Here is a 17723-nt window from a genome sequence, read left to right on the forward strand (position 1 = left end):
ACATGTGGGGAAACTGAGGCATGGGGAGGGGAGTGTTCAGGAATGTATTTCCTGGTTCCAGGCAGATTTGAAGCCAATCACGAAGCCTGTGCTACTGAGGCTGAGGTGGTCCTGAAGAGGTAATGATGGAAAGAGAGAGGGATCACACAGCACAGGTGGAAAGACCCACAGGGGGCTGAGCTTCATGTCATTTACAGGCCATGGCCCTCAGTTTTCCATCTGCCCATGGGACAAATGTAGGGGGCCATATCCCAAGAGTTCAGGGTGCTCAGTGGCCTGATGGGGTAACCTCCCCTGAGTCACTTGTCATCTCTACAGAAGTAGATCCTGAGCTCTATTGACATCATTTGCAGAAAGTGACTGAGCCACTTGTCCTGTGAGAGAGGTCACTGGGGCCAGGTTAGAACAAACCTGGTGTCCCCTCCCTGCAACTCCCCCTTCCCGGGCACTGCATAAACATAGGGGGTTATCATTAACTTGGCCCTGCTGGTGACCCCCAGGGCAGGGTGGCTAGCAAGAAAGCAGAGACTTGTCCTAAGAGGGCAGAGACCATGTAACTATCAGGCTTCAGGGAGCCTTTTATACATCCGTTGAGCCTATGGGGATGCGTATTCATGCATTAACTCATGTGTGCATTTCATGTGTGTGCATACATGCCTGGGTGAGTGCATGTGGGTTTCTTTGAGTGAGGATTGGTCTTTTCCCGAGTGTGAGTGTGTCCCTCTGTATTCCTTTCTGGTCCCTCAGAGCTGGCCCTGGGGCTCCTCACTGATGGTTGGCATTTTTTTCTGCCCCTAACCACCAGAGGGACCTGGGAAGCGATTACACCATTTCTCTAAACCTCTAGTCTCTAAAATGGAGTTAATGATAAAACTACTGGGGTCACAGACCCAGAGTTCGGCCCAGTGGCCCCACGACTAGAGTGATTTCTCCATCTTTTAGCATGAGGAACAGGCACTGAGAAGCCACCCCAGATTAATCAGCAAAGCCCAGACCTGTGTCTGGTGTCTCTGGTGCTGGAGCCAGTAAGGACAGCGGTGTGATGGCGTCCAAGGGGTCACAGAGGCTTTGAGAGCCCAGGGGAGGAGAGGTTGGTGAAGGACCAGGCCTGTGTGCTATGATTGGGTATGCAGGCACAGGGCCTGACCACAGTGTGCATGGACCTCTGTTGTGGCTGCCTGTAGCTCTGTCCTCGTCAGCGCCCATCTTTGGTGGGGTCTGAGGATGCTGTGAGGCCTTTGTCATGGGGCAGTATGGGGGAGTGTGGGCTGTGTGTCTGTGTGCCTCTGAGTAGACTTCTGGAGATTTGGGGATTTAACCTGCATGGCTGTGAGCATGAGAATGAGAATGCGCCTCTCCGTGGCCATCTTTACAGTGGAAAGTCTTTGGTCTCCATCAAGACAGTGTGACTATGTGGTTTGTTACCGTGTTTTGTGATGGGCTACGAGTTCTGGTTGTGGATCCACAGCGATGGCACAGTGGGGAGAGTATTTGTCTTGCATGTGGCCAACGCCAGTTCAATCACTAGCATCCTGGATAGTCCTCCAAGCTCGCCAGGAGTGATCTCTGAGTGCAGAGTCAGGAATAAGCCCTGAATAACATCTGGTGTGCCCCAAAGGAAAAAAAAAATAGAAAGGAAGGAAGAAAGTTTTGGTTGCATCTGTCTTGGGTTTCTTGTGGCTGTGCCACCCTGTGCTTCCATAGTTGTCAAATGTGAGTTTGGGCCTGTCCCTCATGGTGCTAAGTCTCCATAGAACACTGTGGTCAGGGGCCAGTGGGTCCCTAAGCGCTAAGTGAACATAGGCCTCAAATGGGCCCAACTCCCAGGGCGCAGAAGGCAGATCATGATGCCCCTGCTCCCCCACTCTCTGGGGGTTCTCTGAGGCCGACCCGCAGGGCACAGTTTTGTGTGGGCCTATATGTGTCCACAATCCACTTCTTTCCTCCAAGCCAGCCAGCTGCCCTCTGAGCTGAGAGAGTTAACATAACGGGCCAGGGCGGTCTGGGCTGGGGGCCGCCCCCTGGCCCCCCTCCAGCCCCAGCTCCAGTTACAGCTGCTGGTTGGGGAGGGCAAAGCTGGGGTGGGGCTGGGAGGGGAGCCCGCGGGGGGCGGGGCATCCAGCCCTGGGCCAGGGGGTCCAAAGTGCTTGGCCAGGGGCACAGCGGACTTTTGGGGGGCCTGCTTCTTTCAGCAGGGGACAACTTGATTGGGGTGAGCGTCCCCTGCCCCCTGCTTGCGTGGCTGGGCCGCCTATTTTGGGAGCAGGAGTTGTTGCCGCCCCATGGCTTCCTAGGCTGGCCAGACCCAGGAGGAAGAGACCCTGTGGGATATAGATAGCAGGGCTCTCTCTGGGTGGGAATGAGGGTGCCACTTCTCTGCTCCTGTGGCTGTGTGTGCGCCTTGGTGTGGATTTGGGGCACGCACCAGTGTAGGCCCGATTTCAACACTGGGGGTACCGGAAGCTCAGAGAAGTGGCTGAGGCCAACTAACTCCAAACCAAAACTAGAAATTTGGGTGTTGTCTCCCTCCCAGTCCCACATCATGGTTTTGTGTGTATGTCTATCAGTCTGTGTGTATATTCTTGTGTGTCTCTGTGTTTCTGTGTGTCTTTGAGTGTCTGTGTGCGTGTTTGTATATGCATGTGTCTGTTTCTGTATGCATCTGTATTATGTCTGTGTGTTTGTATATGTGTCTCTGTGTGTTTCTGTGTGTCTCTGGATGTCCGGTGTCTCTGTGTGTCTATCTCTGTGTGTTACTGTGTGTTTTCCTGTTTGTCTTTGTCTCTGTGTTTGTATCTCTGTGCGTGTCTGTGTGTATATTTGTGTGTCTCTCTGTGCACGTCTATGCGTGTCACTGTGGTGTCATTGTGTGTCTGTGTTTCTGTGTGTCTACAAGTGTCTCTGTGTGTTTGTGTATGAGTCTGTCTGTTTCTATGTGTGTCTGAGTATGTCTGTGTCTCTGTGTGTTACTGTGTGCCTGAGTGTTTTTCTGTGTCTCTGTGTCTCTGTGCTTGTATCTCAATGTGTATGTCTGTGTGTGTGTATTTGAGTGTCTCTCTGTGCGTGTTTGTGTGCATCTGTGTTAAGTGTCCTCACACTTCTGCCCTACTGGCTTGAGTCTTATGTCACCCCTTGGCAAAAGATGTCTCCCAGCAAAGGGTGGAGGGATGCTTGTCTTTTTTCTTCTGGCACAGAGGACAGAAAGGGGGTGTCCTTTGCGGGGGAGAGGTTGCTGTGGGGCTCTAGCAGCCAGGCCTGGCCCACAGGGTTGTGTGTGACCCCCGAGGGGGGAGGAAAGCTGTTTCCATGGTGGCCTGTGCGAGGCAAATTCCTCCGGGGTGAAGTGGGAGATATTTATACCCAGGGTCAGGCGAGAGCGGGCCGGCTGCCGAGGGCAGGGAAGCTGGGCTGTTTGCACGCAGGGAGGCCGGGACTGTGGCTGGCGTGTGGGCAGGTGGGCCCGGGGCGTGTCTTGCCATCTGTCCTGGTGGGCTGCCAACCTGTCTACTCTTCTGGGTGGGCTCAGGCATCTGCTCTTTTGCAAGGTAGGGGTGGGGAATCTGGAGTCCCATTTTGGGAGGCTGAGGCCCACAAACTGCGTTTCCCTTGCCCTCGCTGTGCTGGGTTTTTTCTGTGACCTTCTTTCCATGCAGTGTGGCTTGTTTGGCTGCCACTGTGACCCCATGGTGGCCACTCTAGAGCTTTGGGAATTAAGTCTCTGGATTTAACTGCTTGGGTACAGGTTCGCCTCATTGGGGGGAAAGGGTCCATGTTCTCTGATCTTTGGTATTATTCCCCAGGACAATGGCATCGCTTGGCCACATCTTGGTTCTCTGTGTGGGTGTCATCAGCTTGGCCTATGCAGGTGAGTTTGGGGAGACAGCTCCACAGTGCTCTCCTCAGTCCAGGGAGGGGGCCCGGAGAAGCAAGCTGGAGTTAGTTGGGGCACAGGAAAACGAGTCTCAAAGGAGTCAGATATAGGCCGAGAGGTGGTCTTGGGTTAGACAAAGGTGGAGAGGGTGGGCTGCTATAGGCAGCATCATAATACCCCCCCTCCACCAGCAAGCATGAGGCCAGAGAGCAGGCAGCCTGCTCAGGGTCCAACAGACCCTGGCTGTGTCCAGGAAGCCAGGGATCTGGAGGGTCTGTTTTATGTCACACCTGGTCCAGGACCCAGGGAAGCACCAGACATCTGACTTCTCTCTCTCTCTTTTCAGAAGCTCCCAAGGAACATGACCCGTTCACATATGGTGAGGCAGAGACAGGCATCTGCCTTGGGAAGTTGGGGGGCCGAGTCTGCCTGTCCTCATTTCTCCCTTTAGTTCTTTACTTCCTAGTCTGTACTTGCCTCTGCTGATCTCTTCCTCTAAGTTTGCCTCTCAGACTCATTTCTTTCCAATTCTTTTCTCCTTTCACCTCTCTCAGTAATTTCTTTAACTTGTTTGTTTGGGGGTGGGGGGAGTGGCACACCTAATGGTGTTCTGGACAGTGAGGGGAACTGGGTGGTGGCTAGGCTTTGACCTGGTCCTCTTGCATGCAAAGCGCGTGCTCTGTCCAGCTCTGTCCAGCCCTCTTCGCCATGTTCCACCCTACCTGTCAACCTCTCTTGCCACCTCCTGCCTTTTCACCTCTCATAGTCTCCATCCTCCTCCTCTTCATCCTCCTCCCCCTCTACTCTGGGACCTGCCCCTTCCTTTTCCCTCCCCCTTAGACGCTCATCTTTTCCGGCTCACCCTCTTCCCATATTTGCTTCTTCCTCCTCCGCTCATTGATCATTCTCTTTTCCTCTCCTTCCTTCCACCCACTCCTCATTCTCTCTCTCTCTCTCTCTCTCCTGTCTCTTCATCTCCCTTCCCTACCCTCCCTTTCCTCCCCGCGGCCCGCAGACTACCAATCCCTGAGAATCGGGGGCCTCACTATCGCCGGGATCCTCTTTATCCTGGGCATCTTCATCATTTTGAGTGAGTACCCCGTAGCCCACCCCATTTCCAGCCGCGCTTCTGCAAATTTTGCGCTCGGGCAGCCACAGGTCTGGGCCCGCCTCGCGGCCCCGCCCCGACACGCCCACCCTCTCACAAGCCACACCCTGTGAGCCCAAGCCACGCCCACACAACAAACCACGCCCCTGTGATTCCAAGCCACGCCCCCACGATCCCTAACCAAGCCCTGAGATTCCAAACCACGCCCTTGAAATACCAAACCACGCCCCTTAAATGACAAGCCACGCCCACACACAACGGCCACGCCCCCTCGTCCCCTCCCCTCTGCGAGCTTCCAGGCTGAAGTCCCTAGGAGCTAGAGCGCCGAGTTGCGCTCGCCTCCGGAGGAATCTCAGCCCACCCTCTCCTCCCTCTCTCTTCCCCCACCCGCAGGCCGAAGGTGCCGGTGCAAATTCAACCAGCAGCAGAGGTAAAAGGCCCTTCCCGGCCTCACTCTGAGCCCCGCCCCCGCTCTAGGGGGATGCGGGGAGCGAGGCTGGACGTCCCCCCCAACTCGCAGCTGGGGACCGTTTGAAGCACTTACTACAGCCAAGCCCCAACTCAAGCCCTGGGGACCAAGCGGTGAATTAACGGTCCTCCTAGCCTGGCTGAGCTCCCAACTCGGTGGCAGTGGGTTCCAAGAGTCCCGGGGGTAGGAGAGAGAGAGAGAGAGAGAGAGAGAGAGAGAGAGAGAGAGAGAGAGAGAGAGAGAGAGAGAGAGAGAGACAGAGAGACAGAGACAGAGACAGAGAGAGAGACAGAGAGAGAGAGACAGAGACAGAGACAGAGAGACAGAGACAGAGACAGAGAGAGAGACAGAGAGAGAAGACAGAGACAGAGAGAGAAGACAGAGACAGAGAGAGACAGAGAGAGACAGAGAGAAGAGAGAGACAGAGAGAGACAGAGAGAGAAGAGAGAGACAGAGAGACAGAGAGATAGAGAGAGACAGACACAGACAGAGCTGGCAGTGGGTTCCAAGAGCCCAGTGAATGTAAATCACTGAAAGAGGAGAGAGACAGAGAAGAGGGGGAGGAAGGGAGAGAGGGAGAGAGAGGGAGAGGGAGAGGGAGAAAGGGAGAGGGAGAGGGAGAGAGAGGAGAGGAGAGAGGAGAGAGAGAGAGGAGAGAGAGAGAAGGAGAGAGAGAGAGAGAGAGAGAGAGAGAGAGAGAGAGAGAGAGAGAGAGAGAGAGAGCTCTGCGAAATGAGATCACCTCCTCTGGGCGGCCCATTTAGTGGTGGGTTCTCTTGCTGGCTCTTCGATTCATCTTTACATAAAGACAGAAAGAAGGCCCAGGCAGTACCATCTCCCTCTTGGAACAACAAGAGCTCGATTTAGAAACACTTTTTTAGGGAAGGGGTTAGTGGAGGCCACACCCTGTGATGCTCAGGGGTTACCCCTCGCTCTGCACTCAGGAATTTCTCCTGGTGGGGTACCATATGGGATGCTGCGGGATGCAGCCCAGGTGAGCGGCTGTGCAAGGCAAGAGCCCTACTCACTGAGCTACCGCTCAGGCACCAAGATCGCATCTTTTTTCAGCTCTTATTATAAATAACAGCTCTTGTTCACAGGGTGTGTCCCATGTCCCATGTTTCCTTAAAGTGTTATTTATCCCTCACCTAATAAAAAATCGCTGTAAGGGCCGGCGCTGTTCTCAATCTCCTTTTTAGAGCAGGAAACGGAGGCACAGAGAGGTAAACCCACTTGCCCCCCTGTCCCTCTTGGAGACCCAGATTTTGGGGTTCCGAGCCAGAAGAGCTCCAGGCAAGTCGGGTCTGCCCTCGAATTCCCTTAGCCAGTCCTCCCGAACTGCTCCTCGCCTTTCAGCGCCTCCAGCCGCTCACTTACTTAAACTGCTCCGGGGCGCGGCCAAGAGAGGCTCTGCGCCTTGCGCCCCGTTTCTGGGGCTCCGGCATCCCGCAGTGATGCGAGGTCTGCATTGGGGGGTGGTGGTGGGAGAGTCCCTGGAAGCTCCGTCTCTCTTCCATCCCACCTTCCACCCCTCCTCCTGCTTTTCTTTTCCCAGAACCGGGGAGCCTGATGAAGAAGAGGGAACTTTCCGGAGCTCCATCCGCCGTGAGTTCGGGGAGTGTTTGTGGGGTGGAGGGCTGGCTCCACGAACCCTTTGCCTGCACGAATTGGAAGAAGCTGCATGCTTCGAACACCCCCCGGGATGGATAATCCGCTACCCCTTACCCATCTACCCACCCTCTGAGTGAGCTTAAGGCGCTCTCCTGACCCCCCAAACTCTACACGTCCATCCCCAGGTCTGTCGAGTCGCCGGCGGTAGGAGCACCTGGCGCGCTGCATGCGTGCAGGCAGCCTCGGGGGTCTGCAGCGACACCGTTTGGGGGTGACGGTGCAGGGTTGGAGGGGTCTCTCCCGCCCCTCATCGCTGTCCAGCTCGCAGGATTCGCCCGCACCTGACACGGCCCACCCACGTCTCCGCGCCCCCCGACCCCCTGGCCGCCTCCTGCCCTGCTTTGCAGCCCCCCCGGATTCCCAATAAAACCAGCTCTTCTGTCTCGGTGGCTCCATCAGTCTCTCTGCGAGTTCCGGGGGGGGGGGGCTCCCTCGCCCCGGCAGGAGGCACCCCCACCCTTGGGGAAGGGGCGGGACGTCGGCAGTGGGCGTGTGCGGGATGGGGGTGGCCTGCACGGGGGCGGGCTCTCAAGGCCCCCATTGGCTACGGGCCCCCCCAACCCCAGGACTCTCCCCCCAGTCTCCCCCCTCGACACCAGTCCGTCCGCTTCCAGCTGCTGCGGCCGCGCCTGCACCATCTCAGCATCCAGCCTCCCCCCCTTGCTCCGGCCCAGCATGGCGACCCCGACCCAGGCCCCCACGACGGGTGAGCGTCGCCCGGGGAGAATTTGGGGGGGCTCAGAGGGGGTTAGATCTTAGTGAAGCGCGAGACCCTCTCTCTGGGCAGATTCCAGCGCGTGGAAAGGGGGTGTCCGTGTCATCTATGGACAGAGGCCAGGGGCGGGGAGGTAGGGCACCCCTGGGTGCTTCTCAAGGGGGGGCTCTGGGACACCCCCTCCCGGTGGTGCGGTTCGGGGGTGGAGAGCGGCGGCAGTCCCGGGAGGAAGGATGCGAAGACAGTTACTATGGCAACCGGGTGGCTGGTCCAGCGGTGGTGATGGCAGCAGCTGGAGAGGGGCTTGCAGGATGGGAGGTGGGGCTGCGCAAAAGAGGGTCCTCACGGATTCCCCCCAAGAAGCCTGGGGTGGGGTGGGGTGAGTGGGGTGCGGGTATTGCTTCCTGTCCATTTTCCTGTACTGGTTGGTGAGGTCTATTCTCTGAAATCACTGACAGGAAGATTCAGCGGGAAATGGGGGAAACTGGGAAACCCAGTGGGGGAAATAAATGCTAGAGACATGGAGAGAGACGCAAAGATAGGGGGGCTGAAAGTACCTGCAAGACCCAGAGAGACTGAGACAGGACACCCCCCAGCTGCCACCAGGAGAGAACCCAAGATGCAGAAAGCAAGGAGCACAGGAGGGGAGCACCGAGGGAGCTAAAGATGCAATCATGGAGAAAAAAAAAAACCAAAGCCACAGACTGATGGAGCAAGGGACCCAGCCCTGGAGAGAGAGAAGTGGAGAGAGGAATTGAGAGAGAGAGACACAAGGGGGAGACATGGCCCTACAGAGAGAGGAAAGAGACAGCAGAGGGGAGGAGGAAGGAGGTGGCGTGGGGCGGGGCAGCCACTGCAGTGAACCCTGTGGCTGGCAGACTTGTCATCTCGGGACCCCCTCCCCCTTCCCAGCCACCTCCCAGGGCTGTTCTGGTCCAGGAGGCTGACTTGGGCGCCCCCCCCACACCCCCCTGGAGCCTCGCATCGATTTTCATTTCATACCTATTAACCTACTTATACACCCACTTACAGGCTCAGGCAGCCCCCTTTTTTAAGACAGTCCCAGCAGAGGAACAAAGGGGGGGAATATCTAATATGCAAGGTGGAGGAAACTGGGCTGGCAGAGGGCTCCCAAAACTGAGAGCCAGGCTGGGGAGAGAGGAGCCCCTGGCGGTGAAGGAAACCCCACTTCCACTCAAAGCCCTCCTTCCCTGCCCCCTTTCCTGGCAGGCAGGCAGACGGGGCGCTGCACTGAGCCATATCTGCAGAATTCAAAGCAGGGCGGGGGGGGGGGCTGCAGAGGCTGGAAGCCACCCTAGGGAGGGGGGGCAGGGCCAAGGCAGCAGGCCTGGCGGGAGCCCAGAGCTTCTTTTTGCAGAGATGATGGTTAGCAGGATCGATGGATGGCAGCAGACGGGAAGAGGCGGGAGGACAGATGCCTGGGTGGGGTCCCCTCCCCCATGGCTCTCACCCCCCCCACACCCTGAAGGGACCTCAGGCTGGGAAATCCCCAGGGAGGTAAAAGCAACTTGTGCTTTGCAGGCTGCTTGAAAGAAATGAATTAAGAAATGGCTGGATGGAGAAGGAAAAAGAGGTATAGGCTCCCTCTCGCTAGCTAGAGAACTGCAAGGAAAGAAGGGGGCTAACAGCAGGGGATGGGGTCCACACACCAGCTGGGATCCTGTACCAGAGAATGACCCCCCCCACACCCCACATCCCCTTCTGGACAAGTCCTACAGGGGCAATAATTGGAGACAGAAAGGAAGCAGAAGAACCCAGATTGGTTCTGGGGTTTTACTCCCAGGTATGCCCCAGATAACACCCAGCAACAGTGGAGATATCCAAACCCACCTCCCCCAATTTTTTTTTTCCAAAAACTTCTCAAGATGCTCGGTTACCATAGCAACAACCTCCTTCCTGAGGTCTCCCTGGCAACTGGCCAGGACTGATGCACAGTTCTTCTCTTGCCCGGAGGCACCACCCTTTTCCCAATTTCACCCCAAGACCAGGACTGCTGGGGCAGCAGGTTCAGAAGAGGAGCTTGTGCATGGAGGCTGGTGCTTGTGACCACCACAGCGGCTTCTGGGACAGTCACAGACACAGGGTCAGGGAACGAGAGAGACCGAGCAGTCGAGTCCCCGCTGCTCCGTCTCTGGGGCAGCCTCAGCAGCCTTGCAGGGACTCACATCACATCCACCTTCCATTCATTCCAGAAAACTTCTTTGACAGACTTTCATAAATGCCAGCATGAACAGTTGCAATGAGTCAAACAAATGTGCTCTCCATCTGCTAGAGGAGCTGAGACAGATCACAGATGACTAAAATAATGTTTCCCCATCTTGAAGCTTTTGAGTTGAAAACCACCTTGCTAATTTTTGTCCAATTCAAATGTTCCGCACACTGTTATTTAGTTAGTATTTCCCCTTCAAGGAATTAATATTTTAAAAGGGTTCTTTGCTCTCGCTACCACACATGGCAAAGCAAAGGTATTTGCCTTAAATTGAAGAATAACCGAGACCAGAGCGATAGCCCAGCAATAGGGTGTTTGCCTTGCATGCAGCCAACACCAGATGGATGGTGGTTCAATTCCCGGCATCCCATATGGTTCCCCAAGCCTGCCAGGAGTAACCCCTGAGTGCCACCAGGTGTGACCCAAAAACCAAAAAAAAATAAATAAAGAATAATCTTAAAGAATGGAAGCATATGCCTGCTAGGCTCAGGCCTCATCCCAGGCGCCACATGGCTCTTCTAACATCACTGATGCCCTCAACAATATTGGGGAGAACCCCAAATCATCTTTTATGGGGTCATCAACCTGGCAGTGATAAGGGCTCACTCCTAGCAGGTTTGGGGGGGGGGCGTATGTGATGCGAAGTGTTGAAATGAGAGGGCTGCATACAAAAAAAAAAAGGGTATATTACTTGCTGTGCTATCTCTTCCTCCCACACACTCCAATAACAATCTTAAACAAGTGACTTCACTCTTCTGGCCCTCAGCTTTCCTTTTTCGTGAACTGAAGTGAAGATAGCACCTACTTTCTACCAGAGAGCAGCTCTGGGGTTAGATGTGGTAATAACCACACAGCACTTAGAAAAGAACTGGGCACCCAGCCAGAGCTGTCAGCTTGTGAGGTTAACACATAAGGGAGAAAACCAAAACGATGACACAAAATTCAACCTGGCTATTGTCACCTGCTGAAGGCTGGGAACCTATGGTCTGTTTTCCAAGGGGGAAAAGGTGAAGATTAGTCTGAATTGGAAGGTGTTAAAGATGAATCAGCGCCTGCCTATGGTCCTCTCTGAAGATGGGGCAGAGCTTCGAGAAGGCCTAGCTCAACATGTCTCATGCCACCTGTAGCAATGGGTCTAGGCCAGAGTGTCACCCAGTGTAACCTTCCTCTTTGATCTCGCTGACCCTCTGCCCACCACATACCAGCTGGGGGCTCTTCTCACCAAAGGCAAATGAGGTGGAAGGTCCCCAGCTCACATGCACAGGGGTGAAGGAAAGTTTTTTGCAGGTTTTTACTTGCTTTTCTAGCTACAAAGTGCAAGGACTCTTCTGTTCACAGCTCATTGACCAAAATCAGTCATGTGCCCCCATAGCAACTCTGCATTCCTGAGCCCAGACTGTGTGTCCTAATGACAATGATCTACCTGCCACCTCTTTGGTTCTCCTGGTGTCCACCCCAGTGGCTCTCTGGCTTCGCAGAATTCTGCTCTGAACAAGGTAGAATGTTCTAGAGCTGTTGGAAGCATTAGGGAGCCCACGAAGATGAGCTTTTTGAATGGGAAGGACAGTTCAGGCTCTCCTGAAGGGGAATGTGGTTTGGGTGATGAGAACAAGTAAATCCATCTGGGTAAGTTTAATTCACCTGTGTGATATCAGAGCCATTTTCTGCCGAGTGGACTTCATGTGGCAGAGCTGAGAACATGGACACACACACACACACACACACACACACACACACACACACACACAAAGACGGAAAAGCATGACATCATTTCTGAAGTTTTCAATTTGAAAACATCTTTTTTTTTTTTGTTTTTTTTTGGGCCACACCCGGTGTTGCTCAGGGGTGACTCCTGGTTGTCTGCTCAGAAATAGCTCCTGGCAGGCTCGGGGGACCATATGGGACACCAGGATTCAAACCAACCACCTTTGGTCCTGGATCAACTGCTTGCAAGGCAAATGCCGCTGTGCTATCTCTCCAGGCCCTGGAAACATCTTAACACCAATGGTATAGTCATTATTAGTCATGGATATATGCGGCATAGCATTTTTTTTAAATGATATATAACACAACAAACTGCCTCCTCTGTGTTGGATTTGGTGGTAGGTAGGAGCGAGTAGATGAAACAAGCAGGAACAGCGCTTGCCATTTGAAATCTTCAGATGACTGAGAAGTTTTAGGGATTGTTTGGGGATTGATGTTACTCAAGCAACCTACTATGAATTTCTTAGCTCCGAGCATCATTCACAAGTGGGAGTGTGTTAATATTTTCCAGGAATTGAATTCATAGCTTGCATCAGACCCAAATGTGTGCCCAGTTGGATAGGTTGTGCCCTGCACAACGGGAAGGACCCACCTTTGGAGTAAGGGAGTTGGTGTTGGAATCTCAACTATGGGCTGTTTTCATGGCTGTGTCCTGCCATGTGTCTGTGTCATTTAGCTATTAGAGCAAAGGGTTTCTTTATCCAACTTCTCAAAACCATTGGTCTCGAACCCTCAGCACTATTAAGAAGCCAATACTGAAACCTTTTCCCTTCTCTTTCCTTGCCTGCCTTCACACAGCTTCTCATGATCCCGACCCATTTTACTACGGTAAGTGGCAAATTCCATGATGAGGGCCGCTGTCTGCAGATCCTGGGGCCCCTGCTGAAGTGGCTTTAGACCTTCAGTGATTGAGACCTTGTAAATACAATTTCCAGCAGTGGGACTCAGGGAGGGCAGAGTTTGATGTGGGAAAGAAGGGATTACCCTCCAGGCCACCAGGAGTCTGGGATGGCATGTGGGCATCATTAAAGATTCAGACAACAGTGAGGTCAGGCTGTCTGGGTCTGAATCCTATTTTATTCACTCACCAGCGAGTGGGCCTCAGCAAGAGGCTTTGTAAGTCAGAATTAATAGGATATATCTATGAGAATTTGGGAACAACTTTCCTGGCTAATGCCATTAAATAGGCCCCGTAGCCTTGTTTTTGTTTTGTTTTGTTTTGTTTGGGGGTAACACCTGGTGTTGCTCCTAGATTTGCACTCAGAGATCACTTCTGGAGGTTGGGTGGGGATGGAACCTGGGTGGGCCCGGCACAAGGTAAGTACCCTACCTACTGTCCTATTTCTCTGGTCTATGGACTCATAGCTTTGAAGCTCCAAGAAACTATCTCTTGTCCAGCAATCTGAGCCCCCTGCGGGTTTCCCCTGGACACTTATTTTTTTGTTTTTTTTTTTTTTGTTTTTGGGTGTGGCACTCAGGTTTTACTCCTGGCTATGTGCTCAGAAATCTCTCCTGCCTTGGGGGACCATATGGGATGCTGGGGGATCGAACAGCAGTCACTCCCAGGTTAGCGCCTTGCAAAGCAAATGCCCTACCACTTCTGCCACTCCTCTAGCCCCCCTGTACACTTTGTTTTGGGGGGAGCTGGGGGGTCACACTCAACAGTGCTCAGGGGTTACTCTTGGCTCTGCACTCAGAAATCGCTCCTGGCAGGCTCGGGGGACCATACAGGATGCTGGGATTCGAATCACTGTCCTTCTGCATGCAAGGCAAACACCCTACCTCCATGCTATTTCTCCTGTCCCCCCTGTACACTTCTTGATCAAGTTTTTTTCTCCAGTTAGGCTGGTCCTCTCCTATCCAGAGGGCCATTGTACCTGCTGTTCTTTCTGCTAGGAACATAGCCAGTCCAGGCTCTGTTTCCTCCTTCTGGCCTCAAATAAAAAACTAACCACTCTGTTTCCTTATAAGAGACCTGCCCATGGTCCTTGAGTAATAGTACACCAGGTAGGGTGCTTGCCTTGCATGCCTTCCCGGAATGATTCATGAGCACAGATCCAGGAAGGAGTAAGCCCTGACTATCACTGGCTGTGATCCCAAACAAATAAACAACAAAGAGAGAGATAGAGATGGATAGAGACAAAGACACCTCACAGAGAAAGAGGCACCTTTCCTGGCTCCAGCAAGAAGGGTCACACCATAATCAGTTTTAGACACTTAACTCGGAATTAAGGGGTTATTTTGCTTTAGTGCTTCGAAAAAGAAAGTCCAGTTCCATAAGGGCAGAGGCCTGGACTGATGGATGTGCCATAATTTGCATTTTAACAAATATTTCCTATCGGGCTCTAGACCAGAGTGAATCAGAGGAAAGAAAATAAAGAAAAGGATGAGATTCGAAAGTGTTGAGAGCACCGAAATGGAGCTTAAATTAATATTTCATTAATATTTTATAAAAATAAAAAAGAAAGAAAGTATTGAGAGGGGCCAGAGAGATAGCACAGATGTAGGTTGTTTGCCTTGCACACAACCAATCCAGGACAATAGTTGTTCAAATCCCAGCATCCCATATGATCCCCCGAACCTTCCAGGAGCAATTTCTGAATGCAGAGTTAACACCTCCAGGTGTTAACAAGAAAATCAAAGAAAAGAAAAGAAACATAAGAAAGGAAAGTGTTGAGAGAGGAAGGAAATCCAGATAGGACATCCAAAGAAGGTGCACAGCCCAGAAATGAGGGAAGAAAGCCACATGGAAAGGCCTCCTGGCAGAAAGATGAAGAGGCAAAGAACCAGCCCCCACAGTCTCCAGGAACAGCAGGAGTGAACAGGCCTGGAAGAAGGGTGCTGAGCAGGACAGGGGAGGAATGAATGTGAGAGGAGGTTAGGGCCTTTATGGGCTTAAACTTTGTTTTTTACTCTACCTATAAAGCGGTGGTGGTGAAGCAATTGTACAATGGGCAAGGCATTTGCCTTTCACACGGCTGACCCGTGTTTGATCCCATATAGTCCCCAGAGCCTGGCGGTAGTAATTCCTTTATTTGTTTGTTTGTTTTTTTGGGGGGTCACACCCAGCGCCACTCAGGGGTTACTTCTAGCTTTGTGCTCAGAAATCACTCCTGGCAGGCTTGGGAGACCATATGGGATGCCGGGAATTGCATCACCATCCATCCTGGATCTATTGCGTGCAACACAAACACCCTACGGCTGTGCTATCTCTTTGACTCGCAGGAGTAATTTTTGAGCACAGAGCCTCGAGCCTAACCCCTGAGCGCCACTAGGCATGGCCAAACAAAACAAAACAAAACAAAACAAAACAAAACAAAAAGTACAACTATGAAGGGGCCTGGTACAGCTCTGAGACATCACAGGCTTCCTGTGCTGGGGGATATTGGAAGATCTCCATGATCCACACTAGGATTAGGGACATGGGAAGAGGGGGGGCACTTTATCTACTCTAGGGGGGTACTCTTGTTCAGCACCACTGGCTGAAAGTGGAATTGGTTTATGGCTACCCACTGCTCACTGGTGCAGCATCCCTGAATTCTGGACCCCCAACTGGAAGTCAGGCAGAAGTGTACCCCAGCATGATGTCCCCTATTTTCTCCCCAGACTATGACACCGTGCAGACTGTGGGTTTGACCCTGGCTACCATAATGTTTGTGCTGGGCATCATCATCATCCTCAGTAAGTGTGACCCCCCCTCTGGGGCAGTAGACACCCTCAAAGAGGGTGGCCCGGAGTCCCCAGTCCCTCGCAGGCCCCCTGCATCCTTGTGTCCATAACCTCATGTTCTGTGTCTCTCTCTGCTGACAGGCAAGAAGGTGAAGTGCAGGAAGGCCGACTCCAGATCTGAGAGGTGTGGCAGCCGTGAGGAGCATGGGGTTTGGGGAGTGGGTGTGGGTGTGGGTGGAAAGGAGTTCCTAAAAGAATCTCGCCTGGGCCACCATCTCCCATAAAATCCTCGAAATGCCTGTGCTTTCTCTTTGTTTCACAGCCCAACGTGCAAATCCTGTAAGTCGGAGCTTCCCTCCTCAGGTGCGAGCTGAGCCTGGGAGATTCCAGGAGGAGGTGGTGCAGTATGGACGGGGGGGGGGGGGGGGGGGGGGGGGGGGGGGGGGGGGGGGGGGGAAGTTCGTTCCTTAAAAGGGAGCCTACCAGGTCCCCTAAGAATGGGCCACCTGTGATGGTGGACACAGGGAACTACTGGGACAGCTGCTGAGCCACACAGAGTTGAGAGTTTGTGGTTGAGAAAGTCCTAGAAGCTTCCGGAAGTAGGAGTGCAGCTGAGAAATGGTTTGGGGGCCTGCCTGGGGGAGAAGGTGGGAGGGATGGAAGACTGGAGGGCTTGGGAACATTGTGCAAAATAGCCAATGGAAGGATGCATAGAATGCAGGGGTGACCACTGAGGCAGGAAGGATGTGAGCTGGTGTCTGTGAGGAGAGGGCTGGGAGAGGAGAGGTGAGGGGTGAGAAGAGGTGTGGAGTGAGGAGTGTGTGAGGTGAATATGTGGTTGGAGGACCCTCTGAATAGGGGTGATATTGGGGGTGTAAGAAGAGTTCAACCTGAGGAAGGCATTCGTGGGTGCAGGTTGTGGAAAGGTAGATGAGAGTGACGTTGACTCTGCGGTGCTACTTGAATTATATAAATATAACTCAGCATGTTGTTGCTGGAACTGTAGCCTTTCTGGGCGTTTCCAGAAGCACAGAGCTGGGAATGGCTCTTACAAGGAAAACAAGGGGCCCTGAGGTGTTTGCGGGGAGGGGTGGGTGGTGGTGGTGGTGGTGGTGGTGGTGGTGCAGGATTTCTGGCTTTGTGTCATTGTCTTAGTGACACGCATGGCCTTTGATAGATGCACTGGCCTCCTCCACTACCTTGGAACTCTTGTGGGGCCCAAGGTAGAGAGAAGGGGTGTCAGGAAGGGTTAGGATAAAGGAGGAAGTTTGGGGGGGTTCGCTGGGGGGCTGGAGACTTTCTTATAGGATGCCTCTCAAAAGATCTCTAGTCGAATTAGGGTGATCAATCCCCCCTCCACAAATACACAGACACACACACACACAGCTCTCCTTTGGGGGTTCTATGATAGTTTCAATCACAGGGAACTGATTATCTGTCTGTCTGTCTGTCTGTCTGTCTGTCCACAGCCCCCGGAGGTGGCAGTGTTTAAGACCATTCTGGGACACCAGCTGCTCTGCTGTCCCTGCCCGATTGGGAGCCTGATGAATGGGCGGAGCCAGTGGGGACGCCAGCCTGGTCCCCCCCCAGGGCCGGCTGCTCTGCTCCCTCAAATGAGGACCGCACCCACCCCAAGGCTGGAGCCACTGCACCCCCTGTCCCTCCCCAGGCCTTGGCGATGATGATGATGACCCCTCCAAGCCCGCCTGCATCCTGGATCCAGGCCTCCAGCTCCTGGGTTCTGGGGGAGCCTTATGCTCCCTACCCCTGCCCCCTGGTGTCTATGTCTTGAGCTGAATAAAACTGTGCATTTGGTTTTTTCCCCTGTTCTGTCTGAGTGTTCTCATCTGTGGGGATCAACGCCTGGGGACGTGGGGGGGGACACAAAACTGAATGGGGGACACAAAACTGCTGATCCTGAGACTTGCCCCCCTCTCCCAACCTCTGCTCTGTCTCCCTTCCCACCCACCCACCCACCCACCCACTACCACCCCCCAACACTCCCTCCCTGCCACCCCAAAATACTGCTTCCTTCTCCACCTCCTCTTGCAATGGGTCCCACCCAGCCAGACCTGCGGCCCCCATTGGACCTAGGGGTGGCTGGGGTCCGCCCTCACCCCCGCCCCAAGCCCTGGGTGTCCCCCCTGCTCCCACCGGCCAGGAAAGGAAACCCGAGAGGAAATGACTGAGTCGGTCTCGCCCGCCCGCGCCCCTGGCCACACCCTC

The 17723-nt window shown here is 53.7% G+C and overlaps 2 protein-coding genes across 6 annotated transcripts; both read left to right on the forward strand.

Annotated features, from left to right (window-relative positions):
• The first annotated feature begins 1007 nt into the window (after positions 1-1007).
• Positions 1008-7502, forward strand: FXYD1 (FXYD domain containing ion transport regulator 1). Of its 5 annotated transcripts, none has more exons than XM_049786688.1 (7): positions 1008-1090; positions 3801-3865; positions 4218-4250; positions 4887-4961; positions 5373-5409; positions 7004-7053; positions 7245-7502. In XM_049786688.1, exons 2-7 carry the CDS (start codon positions 3805-3807, stop codon positions 7265-7267), a joined length of 279 nt encoding a protein of 92 aa, XP_049642645.1. In that variant the 5' UTR covers positions 1008-1090; positions 3801-3804; the 3' UTR covers positions 7268-7502. The 5 variants fall into 5 exon arrangements, with proteins under 5 accessions (XP_049642645.1, XP_049642642.1, XP_049642646.1 ...); XM_049786685.1 differs by lacking the exon at positions 1008-1090 and adding an exon at positions 2124-2212; XM_049786689.1 differs by lacking the exon at positions 1008-1090 and adding an exon at positions 2124-2212 and having other exon boundaries at positions 4221-4250.
• A 203-nt stretch (positions 7503-7705) lies between these two features.
• Positions 7706-17324, forward strand: LOC126027689 (FXYD domain-containing ion transport regulator 7). The gene is made up of 6 exons (XM_049786694.1): positions 7706-7825; positions 12627-12656; positions 15435-15509; positions 15639-15681; positions 15820-15860; positions 16967-17324. The coding sequence occupies exons 1-6, from the start codon at positions 7795-7797 to the stop codon at positions 16987-16989; spliced, it is 243 nt and encodes an 80-aa protein (XP_049642651.1). The 5' UTR covers positions 7706-7794; the 3' UTR covers positions 16990-17324.
• The last annotated feature ends 399 nt before the right edge of the window (positions 17325-17723 follow it).

This window comes from Suncus etruscus, chromosome 14 (assembly GCF_024139225.1).
Source record: "Suncus etruscus isolate mSunEtr1 chromosome 14, mSunEtr1.pri.cur, whole genome shotgun sequence".
Classification (NCBI taxonomy): domain Eukaryota; kingdom Metazoa; phylum Chordata; class Mammalia; order Eulipotyphla; family Soricidae; genus Suncus; species Suncus etruscus.